This window comes from Sphaeramia orbicularis, chromosome 20, assembly GCF_902148855.1.
Source record: "Sphaeramia orbicularis chromosome 20, fSphaOr1.1, whole genome shotgun sequence".
NCBI lineage: Eukaryota > Metazoa > Chordata > Actinopteri > Kurtiformes > Apogonidae > Sphaeramia > Sphaeramia orbicularis.
In genome coordinates this window covers 17,617,451-17,632,349 of record NC_043976.1, presented here as the reverse complement: position 1 = coordinate 17,632,349, position 14,899 = coordinate 17,617,451, and the positions used below count along the sequence as shown (strand labels likewise).

Below are 14,899 nucleotides of genomic sequence, written 5' to 3'. Positions count from 1 at the left end.
TGAAGGTGTCAGCTTTGACTGTTGTTGGTGACAGTGTACGTCTGTCACGGCTCTCAGCGAGTTTGACATTTAGGAAATGTCTCACCAGATAAGCACTGTGATCACTGGTGGAGAAATGAGAGGGGAAAACAAGTGGTCTTTCATTAGCGTGTTCAAGTTTGTGCGCTCGATCTGTTCTTCCATTCTGACAAGTCGATTTCTGAGAAATAACTTCTTCAAACTGCCTCCGTGGGACGTTTCTAGAATTACATTTGACGAGGAGGGCCTGATTTACTAAGATCGCAAATAAAGGGTGCAGCAAATGTGCTTGCTCGCACTAAAAAATGCATGTGCTATTGCTATTGCATGTCATGGGTGATCAACTAAGATGGCTTGCACAAATGACAAAAGGTGCAAAGTCTTGGAGACCACCTTATTTAAATGAGGATTTTGCGTTAGCTACTGGTGGTCATGGAGACAGTAAGCTGGAAGAACTGCTCTGGGATATGCCAGCACTAATGGCAACAGTGTGCTATAATGATCCAGATGTAATGTAACATTGTGAGGAGTTTAGTCATGGAAGGTATTGCATGACTCCTCCTTGTGACTGGCCCCAAATCATCCTTTAGTTCATAGATGTCAAACTCATTTTGGTTCAGGGGTCATATTTAGCCCAATTTGATCTCCAATGGGCCGGACCAATCAAATAATAGCACAATAACCTCTAAATAATGACAACTCCAATTTTTTTAGTGCAAAAAATAACATTAGATGATGAAACTATTTCTATCCAAAACAAAAAAGATGTGAATAACTGGGGAAAAAATGAAATTTCTGAGAAAAAAACCCCAATAATAATAATAATAATAATAATAATAATAATAATAATAATAATATTTTTTTTTTTCAATATTATGCCTCAACTTATGATTTCTACATGTGCATTACAGATCAGATCTACCAAGGCACAAAACAGGCAGAATATTGTTAAAATTCCACTTATTTTTCTTTAGACATTCCAGGTTGTTCATATTTGTTCAGGTTATGGACATTTTATTATTAAAGGATATCAGAATTTAATGTTCTTTGCAATAAATCAAAGAGAAAAAAATTGGCGTTGCCATTATTTAGAGGCATAATATCATATTTTTCTCACATTAAACCGAGAAGAAAGTTTGGAGTCATTATTTCTAGGTTATTATGCTATTATTTTGAGTTTGATGCCCTTGACTGTTAATATCTTCAGGGTCATTTTTACATTTTGCACTTTGTAAATTCATCTCGTGGGCCAGATTGGAACCTTTGGCGGGCCGGTTTTGGCCCCCGGGCCGCATGTTTGACATCTGTGCTTTAGTTCATCTAGAAGTTCTAAAATGGCATTACTGAGGAGACCACACATCTATATTTTTCCTTCCATCATTCCAAAAATATTGATGCGAGCAGAAAAGATTGGTTCTCTGGTTGGGCCTGCAACTACAACTGCAGTTTTACGGGAAGCTGTGCCAGTTAAAACCTGCCTTTCAGACGTGCTAAATCACAGGTGTCAAACATGCGGCCCGGGGGCCAAATCTGGCCCGCCAACGGTTCCATTCTGGCCCTCGAGATGAAAGTGCAAAAATTAACCTGAACAGTCAAGGTTGTCCAAATCCTTTTGGTTCAGGTTCCACATACAGACCAATGTGATCTACAGTAAAAATAACAACACAATAACCAACAACGACAAATTTTCTTTGGGAAAAATGATGTGGAAAATATTTAAGTGAAAAAAATAAGATTAGACTGTGAAAATATTTATATTTACAAAACTATTCTTTCACAATAAAATGCAAATAAAGACATAAATAAAACAAAGGCAAACAACCCGAAATGTGCAATTTTAACAATATTCTGCCTGTTACTAAATGTTTTGTGCATTTATGGATCCACTGTGATCTGGAGTTGTGTTAATAATAATAAGAGATGGAATATTGTAGAAACTGTTCTTATTTTAGTTCCAAACTCCAAAATTTTAACAATATTCTGCCTGTTACCAAATGTTTATGGAACACTGTGTGTAAATGTACATGTACAAATAATAAGTCGAGGCATAATATTGTTAAAATTGCACTAATTTTTCAAAAGAAATGTCTGTTTTTTCAGGTTATTCACATCTTTTTTGTAAAATGAAAATATTTTCATAATTTTTTTTTTTTTTTTGTACTAAAACAAAAAGAAAAACTTGGATTTGTCATTATTTATAGATTAGTAAGTCATTATTTTACTGGTCTGGCACGCTTGAGATCAAACTGGACTAAATATGGCCCCTGAACCAAAATGACTTTGACACCCCTGTGCTAAATATAGACGCAAAATCAGCCACTGCAATCAGTTTCAAGTTTGGCAAATCACATTTTGCGCACTAAATAAATATTTGCATCTACTCCTCCCAGTAACTTTACGCATTGGCAGAAACTCCCACATTGCATACTCATCAAGGCAAACACACTAAATAGGTTGCGCGAGCTAGTCCGCCCATTTGAGAGACGCAGCCCTCAATGAGTCCTGTTAGTAGATAAGCTTCAATGTGTTTTTGCATGCGCAGTCAAGTTTGCACACATTTTTTTGCATGCAAACTTTTAGTAAATCAGGCCCTTAATTAGAAGTCAAAATCTCTAGGGAGTTCCTGTTATTTCCTTGTTAAATCCCAAATTTAATAACAAAAGTGAATGATACATACCTGCTGTAGAAATCATCCCTGTAGTACTCATAATCAAATTCGTAACCGCTATGAGAAAAAGACAGAGAGGAAGAGATAAAGAAAAAGAATGGGTTGAATTAAGAGGAGCCATTTTGAATTAGTCAAAACTAAGCAGATGAAGATTGGTTTGAGTCTGTTTTTTTTTTTTTTTTTTTGTACTTTTGTATATTTTGTATATTTCTTATTTTTTCTTTTGGTGTTCTGTTTGCCCATTTGATAGGTGTGTGTTTTTGTGGATGTATTTGTGGGGATGCCACCTGGATGGGGCGGGGGGGGGGGGGGGGGGGGGGGGGGCAGGTTCACAAATTTTATAAGAAATGCCTCAATGATATCACTGTTGTTATGGAAAAATGATAAATAAAGCTGTTAAAAAAAAAAAGTAGATCAAACTCAGGCTGTTTTGACTCCTTTAGCTTATGGCTACACCTCAGTCCAGGTTAAGCAGCGAGCGTAAGCTTCGCTGGCATGCAAAGACCACAGATCTACTAGGGAGGGAGAGGGAGAAAAGTTTCACAGGGGAAGTAGAGTCAAAGAATGTAAAAAATAAAATAAAAATCTTTTTCACCCTGGAGAAGAAAATCAATGTTAAGTACATGCTCAGGAAGGCAACTAATTTGGAATTCAGAGAGAGAAATAAAATAAAGGAGAATAGAAGGAGCTGTATGAAACGCTGCGATTCTCCCAGGAATTTTAATTAGGATTAATGTATTACTATTTCAATTTGGAGTACTGTTGTGTTGGTTTTTGTCTCTCCTGTTCCTGTGTGGTAATTACCATATTACATCCTGGCTGTCTTCAGCTGCAGCTATAAAATGCAAATGAGGCTTTATATTAACACAATGCACAAGCTAATAAATTAGTAAAATAAGACATGTAAATGCAACAAACCGACAACTCAGAGAAGAGTGCATTGTGCATCGGTGTGGATATGAACTTTGCAATGGACAGAGTATCACAGCTTAGCGTTGTGTGAATGGGAAAAACATGTCTGGGCCTCTGTCACATTAGACTGCAGTAAACAAGCAGCGCTTTGATCTGTTTGTGACCAGGAGATGTGTACGGAGCAGCAAATCAGGGTCATGCTTAATGAAGCTTATACAACAGCATCTCCTTTGAGCTTTACAGGCCTGTGCCAAACTGATTCAAGTCAAGGCTGGGAAATGTGGAGAGCCTGAAAAACCCAATTAGACATTCAAGGTTTAAATTTTAAAAACCTTTAAAAAAAAAAAAAAACTTTCAAAACAGAACAGGAAGCTCTGTGTTCGTAACATTTCTCAGCGTTTACTTCAGCGCTGAAATATGCGTTAATATGTATGATAGGATGCACCTCATGAAGTGGATGAGCTGGTGTAAAGTGGGCCAGTCTTACCTGTAAACAGCTGAGAGCGGTCGTTTGGAGCCGGCTTTAGGCCTGTACGGCTTAGGCTCGCCCGCCATGTTTATGTCTGAAAACACACACAGAAATATCATCAGTGCACTGGAAAAAAGGGTTTTGGGGGTCGGTAAATACAAACTATGGAAATCAGCTCCATTTTAATCAACAGGAATATTTAGCCAGTGAAATCTCTTAGAACTGGTTAAATTCTACCTATCTGTTAACAGTAACAATTGCTACTAGGGATGTAACGATTACACTGGTCTACAATTTTTTTAGAAATGATTTGTTTCAGAGATTAAATGTGCTAAATGTTACGTATTTTAATAAGATTAATTGGAAAATAAATTACAAAAGTGCCGGTTTGCTGATGTTTTCAAGGTATATGATTAAGTGTTATTACACATATTTATTGGTTTATGTACATTTATATAATAGTTTTAAAAATCTTCCACTAAATAGAGACAAATATACCTTTTGAGTCAAACCCATTCTCTCGTTAATTCTTGAATTTCACATTTTGACCCAAGGCTGTATCTTGGAAAGTTCAGCCAACCAGCATTTTTGACTTGATTCTTCTTTATCAGTGACTCTCATGTGGTAAAATTTCATTACTTTTATTCTGGAAGCATTTTCCTTGTAGACCAGTGTTACCAGTATAACGATAAACCGCGGTAAAATTGCCAACGGTTAGTATTACCGTTTAAATTCCAATTATCATAATAACCGTGTTTGATTACCGCACTGTTAGGGGAAAAAAACCCTATGTAAAGATCTGTTTTTATGTCAAATATTTGAGTATAGTTTTAATTTATTACAATTTTGATTTTCTATACCTAATATTTGGAACCAATATTCACTTTTAAAGTCTTTGAAAAGGTTTGTTAAGCATCTTTGTGTTATTTATGCAATAAATTATACACATTTTTCAAATCGGATTTTATATATTTTGTGTGTTTTCTGGCCTTTTGTGTTGATATAGTAGATTAAATTGAAAAAAATAAGAGAAAGATGATATAGATGAAGTTGTGCTGAAAAAAAAGATCCCAAACATGGGTAATAATGGGTAGTAATCATTTGTTTATATAGTATTTAAAGGTAAAATCAAAAGTACTGAAAAACGGACAAAATAGGCTCAGACCACTAAGGGTTAATATTTGAATGTTTCTGCAACAGAAGGTACATTGTGCCGATTATTTAATTTTTTTTTTTTTTTTTTTTTTAAATACAACTTGGTTAAATTATTTCAGTGTGTGTGTAAGTACTTTTTGAACATTTTGAGCACAATTTCAACAATACCGCAATAATAATGATAACCGGGACAATTCTGGTCACAATAACCATGATATGAAATTTTCATATTTTTACATTCCTAATTGCTACTTAAAATAATCTAATAAAATCTACCCCATAATATTGTGATGGGTTGGAGAAGCAGATGGGGGGGAGTTTCCCAGCATGCATTGGGACAAACTAATTGGGACAGTTTTTATGTGTTTAACAGTGTTCTGAGTTGATAAGAAGTGTTTTGTTTTTTTAAATATATAGCGCAGTTATGGTATGTTTTACTGTTTTGATTATTTTTTTTTTTTTTTTGTTGAATGAATATTTCTGTTGAGTTGCATATTCTTGCACAATAAGCTAAGTTGCTCCTTTGTTTCATTATTCTCTGTAATGGTGTTCCATACAGGGGTGGGTAAAAATAAAATACAAGACTGAAGTCCTCACCTCTCTTCCCATGCTTCTTAGGGTTGGGGTTGAATGATAAATACCTCCTGTGACTGGTAGCTTTTCAAGTAAAACTAACCTTCCTTGAATTACTAATGGTTAAATAGTTATACTGATTAGTTGTTAATAATAACAATTACATTAAGGGTGGGCGATACTGGGAATTCTGATATCGATCTGATACCAATACACACACACACACCTTAGTGTCGATACGATCAATATTTAGATTGATCCTCCCTGCCCTAAATTAAGTAGATGAACATATTCCTATTAACAGTTGAGAGTTAATATTACTCACTTTTTATGAGTAATTTGTTGTGTAATCTATTGGGATATGTTAGGTGGATTTTACCTCATTTCTTTTAGTGTGTTATAGCTGTTAAATTTAATTACATTTTACTCAAAATATGAGCTAAAATCTACTCAACCAAAATGAGTGCAAATTGTTCCATCACTTTTATTGAGTAGATTCTAAAGGTTTGTTTTTACAGTGTGCTGATTCTATAACTAAGCACAAAATAAGGCAATTCACAACTTAATACTGTGTTGAAGTCTTAGTCCAACATTGAGTTTGTTGGTTTAGTGACGTTCTAATGATCACACATTTGTATTTCTCAGTCTCTGTATTAATAAACCAGTCTGGACAAATGTGAAATATGTACAACAGTAAAAACACAGGCTTCAGGGAAAAAAAAAAACAAGTTCTATAAACCACAGTGTATTTAGTCTGACCTCCCTTTGTATTTAACATGTCTTTAACCCTTTTGTTCAGACAATATGAGATTTATTGCACTCATTTTCTGATGTTTTATACCAGGTTTTATTCAACATGTCAGATGTACCATTAAAACCCACTTAGTTCATTACACCGCTCTACAATTTTTTGGAAAATATTCACTTCAGACATTAAATGTGCTACATTTTACATACTTTAATAAGATGAATCAGAAAACAAATTACAAAAGTGTTGTTAGCTCATGTTTTCAGTATATATACGATGTTGGTTGATTACCCCACCCCCCGAATGGGAGGCAAGGGGCTTTGTTTTTGGTTCAGTTGGTTTGTTTCATTGTTTGTTAACACTCTAGCAGCAAAACTGTTAGTTGAATTCATACCACATCGGGTCTATAGATTGCCAGTGACCCAGAATAGATCTGATTATATTTTGGGAACAACAGGTCAAAGTTCCAATTGTTTATGAATTTTTTTAAATAGTTTTTTTCCCCATTTACTTATAATGGGAAAAAATTCAAATGTCTGTAGCAGCAAACTTGTTAGTTGAATTCATACCAAATTGGGTTTATAGATTGCCAGTGACCCAGAATAGATGCCATTACATTTTACGAAAAGTAGGTCAAAGTTCTCATTTTTTATGAAATTTAAAATCTTTTTTTTTTCTCCCATTTACTTATAATGGGCGACATTTCAAACGTCTATAAAAACATCAATTTTGTTTCAATTTACTTCAAATTTGCTACATATACAGAAGCAGTTGATATGGTGACATCAGCTAGATCGATGCCAAAATAAGCTAAAATATGTGCGAGGGGCGGGGTTTGTTGTGCCTGGCACCACTTTTACACATATGTTGGTTTATGTACATTTATACAATGGATTTAAATGTTCTACTAGAAATAACCTGAAAAGTGAATGTATTGTAATGTGCAGACACTGTTTTGATGTAAATCTGGTAGCTCTGTGACAAATATTCCTTTTGAATAAAGCCCATTGTCTCATTAATTCTCAGAATTCCACATGTATCTGTATCTTAGAAACTCCAACCAACTAGAACTTTTGACATAATTTTGACTTTATTAGTGACTCAAATTTGGTAAAGTTTAACTACTTTTATTCTGGCAGGATTTTACTTGTGTGTCTTTTAAGGCTGTGCACATATTTCCTGTATTTTCTTGTGGTATATGAAGAAAAGAGAATGAGAAATAAATTGGTACGTTCATTTCCACCCTGAAAAAACACCAAACCCAAAGGCAGCCTCAGACTTTGCACAGTACTGTATATTTATAAACGAACGAGATGCAAATAAAAGACAATCTCACGTAACGCAAATGATCTTGTGTAAAGCAAATAGAAACTACCAACAGAAAAACAAACTCTTCAAAGCCATAAGAGTAAAAAAAAAAAAAAGGTATAGATATTAAAACCTAAAGTGTTAATTCAGTTACTTAAAAATAATCTCCAATTCTGATCACCCTCCACTGAAAAGCATAAGAATTCAGCCACCGATATTTCCTCCTCTGCAGCGTCGTCTAATTTAAAAGCTGAGAGCTGTGCGAATGAAAGCAAAAACAATTTTTCTCCTCTTCAGAAACTTTCACAGAGCAAGGGCTTGCAGTGATTGTGATGGTACTCGATACAGTGGCTCAAAGCAGCACTTGAGCACAAGGGAGCACAAAAGCATTACACCACGATAAAGAGAGTAAAATATCAATTCACAATCCCTCAAGCTATTTCTATATAGTGGGACTGAATTTTTCATGTGACATTTAAATAAGCTACACACAAAGCTCCAGTATTGACGTATTCAGTAATGCTCCAGGTGCATTGTGAGAGCAAATGTTCAAAGGAAAGACTGGAGACCTTGCCGCTCATCAAAAAGAAAAGATTAAAAAATTGAATTCTCGTTACAAGAAAAAAAAAAAAAATGAAATCACGAAACAAAGGCAAAATAGAATGAATATAAAAAGAAACAGGAGCTTTGATTTATAGCTGGCTGCTCATTTTTGCGTTCGAGTTTTACAATGGGGTGTACGGTTTCTGTGACCGAGCCAGTCAGTAGTTTGGATTTTTAAATGGTTATCTGTGTGTGTTGCCAAGGGTGTTGCAAGGGCTTTGTATTTTCTATTTTTTTATTTTTTCGTACAGTCTGAGTGGCTTCTGGGAGGAGAGCCAGTGGGTCCAAAGTGAAACACTCAGAAGCCGAACAAAACAGCCCGTAAACTTTATAGATGAGTGTGAGAGGCTATTTTCCAAAAGGTAGGTAGAGAGCACGAGAATGGCACTTGGAGAAGATAGTATAGAAATGAAAATAGAATCGCCGCAGTATGGGTCAGCAATAAGTAATACGTGCTCATGTGTTTATGGGACATGTGTTGGAGTCTGTTTTGTGCAAGTTAGGCTACGTTCAGACTAGGGCTGAACGATATGGACAAAATTTCATATCTCGATATTCATGCCAGATATCTCAATATCGATACGATATGATATGACTATGGGTTCGGTGAAAACCAAGCATTTTTCAGAAAAATACAAACATCGTAATACAAAAGAATGTGGAAAGTGCAGTTTTATTTATAAGAACTCACTGCCAGTCATCAACATTAACATAAAGTACAAATAAATAAATTACAAATCAAACATTTTACTGCAGCTCTGCTTTACCAGTAAATAACAAATACATGCAGCAGCTGGTGGGAGGTGAAACATTGAAAGTGCATTGAAGTGCAACATGTTCAATTCTTCTAAAGACGACATAATTGTTTGCAGAAAATGCATTTGCTACTCACAGAACAGAGGCAGTTACAGCACAACTTCTACAGATTCTTTGTCAGGACCACTAGCTTGTTAATAATATCATTTATATCGTTGCTTTTTCGATATCAATATCTTGAATGTTCATATCTAGATATAGATACGATATATCTTTCAGCCCTAGTTCAGACTGCAGCCAAATGTGGCCCAAATCTGATTTTTTTGCCGCTATTTGACCTGTATCTGACCTGTTAAAAGGCAGTTTGAATGGCACTAGGGATGTAACGATTACTGGTATAATGATAAACTGCGGTAAAATTGTAGACGGTTAGTATTACCGTTTAAATTTTAGTTATCATGATAACTGTGTTTAATTATCGCACTTTTAGGGGAGAAAACGCCTATGTAAAGATTTGGTGTTATGTCAAATATTTGATTATAGTTTTAATTTATTACAATTTTTATTTTATATACTTAATATTTGGCACCAATATTCACTTTTAAAGTCTTTGAAAAGGTTCATTAAGCATCTTTGTGTTATTTATGCAATAAATTACATACATTTTTCAAATCAGATTTTACATTTTTTTTGTGATTTCTGGCCTTTTATGTTTTTATAGTAGGTTAAAGCGAAAAAACTTTTTATGCAGTATGCTGAAAAAAATAAATTTTTTGTGTTTATTGCATCAAAAAATGTTTTTTTTACATTACAAACACGGCATTTAAAGGGTTAAAAAATATGACAATTATTGAGTATTTGGTATTTTTATTTATGGCTCAAGTTGATGAAATAGAAAAAAAGTGTAAAAAGAATAAAAAACATACTGTATGAACATTTTTTTGACATTATTCCACAAGTGTGCCAAAAAGGCACACTTGATGCTTAGTAAGGGCTTTGCTGGACGGGATACTGGAGGGTTAAATAATGTTAGTTCCTTTGTTGGAATCGCACAAAAATAATGTTCTGATGTTCTGAACTAATAGAATATGAACATTTGAACAGGATCTTAAACTGTAACATCTGTAAAACATAATTAAAGTTTGAACACAGGAACATTTTGTGATATAACATTAGATCCTGTTGTGATCAAATAAAAATGTGTTTAGTATTTGTGCATATTTCTGGTGTAATTCAATTCTTCCAGGAAATAATCATTAAAAAAAAAGAAAAACAAAAAACTGTCTATCAACAGTATCATGATATATCGTGATATATCGTATCATGATCCTAGTATTGTGATTTGTATCGGATCACCAGATTCTTGCCAATACACACCCCTAGTGGTCACGTATTATGTCAGGACCTCTTTTCAGTCATTCAGTTCATACTGAGAACTGATAGAAGTCGCATTTAATGTGTAATATGAACGAGCACACAAAAAATTGGATTTTACAAAAAAATCTGAATTGTGCATTAAGAGCTGCTGTCTGAACGTTGCCTTAGTTAATATCTGTCTTGGTTGTCTACAACTAATGAAAACAGCCTGTCACTGAGTTCTATGTAGAAAGGATTTGTCTTTATTCAGTAAAAATCCTCTATTATCTCCAATGTTCCTTGTCCCATGTACTGTGCAACATCTCAGAAATGGAGTTGCTTCCATCTATTCTGTCTTGATTTCAGTTTTAATTCAAATGTATTAAAGCTGAAACACAATGATAGCTATAAAAAAAAATAAGCCTCTAAAATTTTGAGAGGGTGTACTGCAGATTTTACTGTTAAAATCATGAAGAAAATGTCAGAATAAGAAACTTCACAGCTTTAACTTCTGTAGCTTTTGCCTCACTCCAAATTGAAACAATAAATACAGATGATGTTTCATATTGTTATGGAAAAGTGAAGCCACTTTGCAGGCTTCTATATTCAGATACAGAATAGAACTGTAGAACTGAGTCCAGATTGAGTCTGACAGAATCTGACCAGGGAACTGTAATTACAGCTGTTACTCACTTATTTAACCCCCCGTTTATCTGAAAATGCCTGTGATTAGACAAACTCAAAACATCATGAGGTAGATTTTCTAAAGCCTTTTCAAGCACAGGGAGGGATAATCACATCCTCTCAGACCACCTGAATAACAATATGCTGAAAAGTCATTAAATGAAAGACTTCAGGTGGAGTGCATTTTTTAATTCCGGTTTTTTCGCTCTCTTCTGCTCCTCTACAGCAGCAACAACAGCCTAGCATTATCACAGCTTGTGTCTTACATCACCACCTTGCACCCATGTTAAATCTAACTTGTTTTACATTAGTAAGTATTAGGATTAGTAACTGTTTGTTAGTTTTTGTGACTGGGTTGATGCTTCCTCACACACACTGAAGTCTTATTATGAACTAGGGATATAAATTATCGATTAATTCATTAATCATTTGTTGGATGACCTTGTCGACCGATTAATGATTAATTGACAAGCAGTGATTTTCTTGTACAGGCAATGACATTTATGGAGTAGAACTGAATAAATTGTGCAGAGAAATTCAATAAAATAAATGGATCTGAAGAAGGGCAGTTTAAAAGAAATAGGCAACCCAGCAGCATGTGGGACAAACAGACGGGCTGATCTGTGTTTCACTCCATGTCCTTAAAGTGATTCTGATTCATCAACACCACGATCCAGTGACCAGCTATCCTGGTCCCGGTCCCAGTATCGGACAAGCCAGCAACCTTTGGACAGGTGGACATGGCGACTCCCCTCGTAATTCATCCTCAACCCTCAGCCCTACTGTCGACACCACAAATACTGCCATGGAAAAGACCAGTTAACCAACAGTTATTGGAATTTAACCAAGCAAATTCTTATTAACAATTAATGACAGGGATGTAAACAATTAATTGACTATTATGAACAGATAAATAAATTGCAGAGACTCTTTTAATCTCCAAAAATGTGAAGAGCCAGGTGTTAATTTAGCAAGTTTTACTATGTACCAACTAGCAAAATGTATCTTTAATGACAACACCATGTACATCCAAAATTTCACATTTATTACTGTTATCAAGTTTCATTTCACAACGTATTATTTAAAGTAACTGGAAGCCAATGATGGACACCAACAAAATCTGAATGACTGGATGTACTGCAAATGTCAAGGCAAACAGTGGCGTAATAGTCAATTTAAAACACGACTTGTTCCACCAAATTTCTCATAGTATGTTAGTATTTTAGGCCTTAGCTATTTCATCAACCTAATCCCTTTTGAGGTGGGAATGATTAGTTATATGTACTCTAACTAAAACATATAGTCTGTAAACCTTTGTTTTTTATAATATTCAGTGTTATATGTCTCTCCAATATCATATGTGGCACTTATTCAGCAAAGTAAAGTGAGTGGAACTTACAAATACAGATCTGTGTAATTGTTTAAAGGGGTCATATTTTGCTAAACCCACTTTTATTAGTCTTCGGTTCATTTATTTGTGTATTTGGACCCTAACAGTTCATGAAGTTTGAATTTAAACCCTCCAGGTGCTGTGAAGCTATCTATATTCATTCTGGCAAAAAAGAGTGGATTTCTACAACCCATTTCAATTCCTTTCTTAATTTGTTACGTCCATAACTAGTTACGTCACGACATTTGCCCATTAGGGATGTAACGATATGAAAATTTCATATCACGGTTTTTGTGACCAAAATTATCACGGCTATCATTATTATCGCGGTATTGTTGAAATTGTGCTCAAAATGTTCAAAAAGTACTAATACACACACTGAAATAATCTAACCAAGTTGTATTTTGAAAACAAAAAACAACAAAAAAAACAAATAAAATAACTGGCACAATGTACCTTCTGTTACAGAAACATTCAAATATTAACCTCTAGTGGTCTGAGCCTATTTTGTCCGTTTTTTAGTACTTCTGATTTAGCCTTTATATACTATATAAACAAATGTTTACTATACCCATGTTTGGGATCTGTTTTTTCAGAACAACTTCATTTATATCATCTATTATTTTTTCACTTTAACCTACTATAAACACATAAAAGGACAAAAAACACACAAAATATATAAAATTCGATTTGAAAAATTGTATAATTTATTCCATAAATGACACAAAGATGCTTAAGGAACCGTAGCGAACCTATTCAAAGACTTTCAAAGTGAATATTGGTTCCAAATATTAAGTATATCCAATTTAAATGGTAATTAATTAAAACTATACTCAAATATATGACATAAAAGCAGATCTTTACATAGGCATTTTCTCCCCTAAAAGTGCGGTAATCAAACACGGTTATCATGATAATTAGATATTTAAACGGTAATACTAACTGTCTGCAATTTTACCGCGGTTTATCATTATATTGGTAATCGTTACATCCCTATTGCCCATATAAGGTCAAGAATTCTGACGAACATTTCTCCGAGTAGGATGTAACTGTTTGTCAGCAGCAGTAGTTGTAGTAAAAACTGAAAATATGTCGAAACTTCGAGCCCATTACCTAAAATATTCAGTTGTTGGTTGCATTAACGAACACAAGTGGCTGAACGGGACAGAACGTACAGTCAACAACCCAAAAGGGGGTGGGGTCATGTGCATTTAAAGGGCCAGCACTCAAAATGACCTTTCTCGTGTCACTCAGAAACAGTGTTGAAGATGGACCTGTGGAGTTGAATTAATGAAGAATTCAGACCCAAGCATAACAGGGAAATAGTTTAAAATACATAATTCCATTTAAAAAAGCAAAATATCACTCCTTTAACTCTTAAAATTGACATTTTAAAAAAAATCATCTAATTTACCCTTAATCTAACACAACCTTAAAAAACAAGCCATAACCCTCATAATAATGTGACAAATGGTTAAAATGTCCTCACTGCGCCACATCGTCATCCCATTTAGTGTCAAATGCTCAAATTTCTCCACGACTACACAAACGCATGCACACTCACACAAACATCACTCAATCAACAAGGTGCCCTTGAGAGACTGAACCTAAACCTGCTTGTTGTTGTAAAGTGATTCGGTGTAAGAGCCTCGGGTAAGTGCCTTGTAGGTACGCAGATCACTTTAAAGGCATTCTCTGACAAATTGTTGTTTTTGCATGCAGCCATGTTCTCCCGATCATTTTGCCCCTTGCAGCAATACACATTTGCTTAAATAATTTATTCATGCGCCCCTGCCCTCCCTTCCTACACCAACACCAAATAAGTGGAAGAGCCCCAATCGCTGGGAGAGGAATTGCACTGGGGTAAAAATAAGCTTCTGGCAAACTCCTGCCTCCTTCTCCCAGTGGCTGCTCTCATGAGAAATCGGATTAAACCCTGGTCTGTTTGTATACTACCTACTTAGACATGCTAAAACACAGACTTTTTACGCAGAGCTGCATGGCCAAATGAGTGTACAAGAGTGTGTGTGTACTTGACAGCATGTTGGGATTGTCCATGATGCTGACTTAGGAGATAATTATGATGCTGCTCATTAACCTGAGGGTTGTCTGAAGACCAAACCTTTAATTAACCAATGTGATCCTACTCGGTTTAACTGGGGCTAAAAGCTAAAGCATTTTATAAACCCTATCTGGCTCACCAACACAAACACCAGTCCGAACATACAGTGTATATACCTACAGACAGAATTACTCCCA

General features: G+C 34.9%; 1 protein-coding gene across 3 annotated transcripts in view; it reads right to left on the bottom strand.

Annotated features, from left to right (window-relative positions):
• Positions 1–14,899, bottom strand: part of ralyl (RALY RNA binding protein like) — a 285,060-nt gene that overhangs the window by 46,467 nt on the left and 223,694 nt on the right. For all 3 annotated transcript variants that reach the window (XM_030123064.1, XM_030123065.1, XM_030123066.1), the window contains 2 exons: positions 4,086–4,161; positions 2,696–2,743 (listed from right to left, as the gene is read on the bottom strand). In XM_030123064.1, the coding sequence (XP_029978924.1) occupies positions 2,696–2,743; positions 4,086–4,161 (124 nt within the window). The remainder of the gene's footprint in view (positions 1–2,695; positions 2,744–4,085; positions 4,162–14,899) is intronic.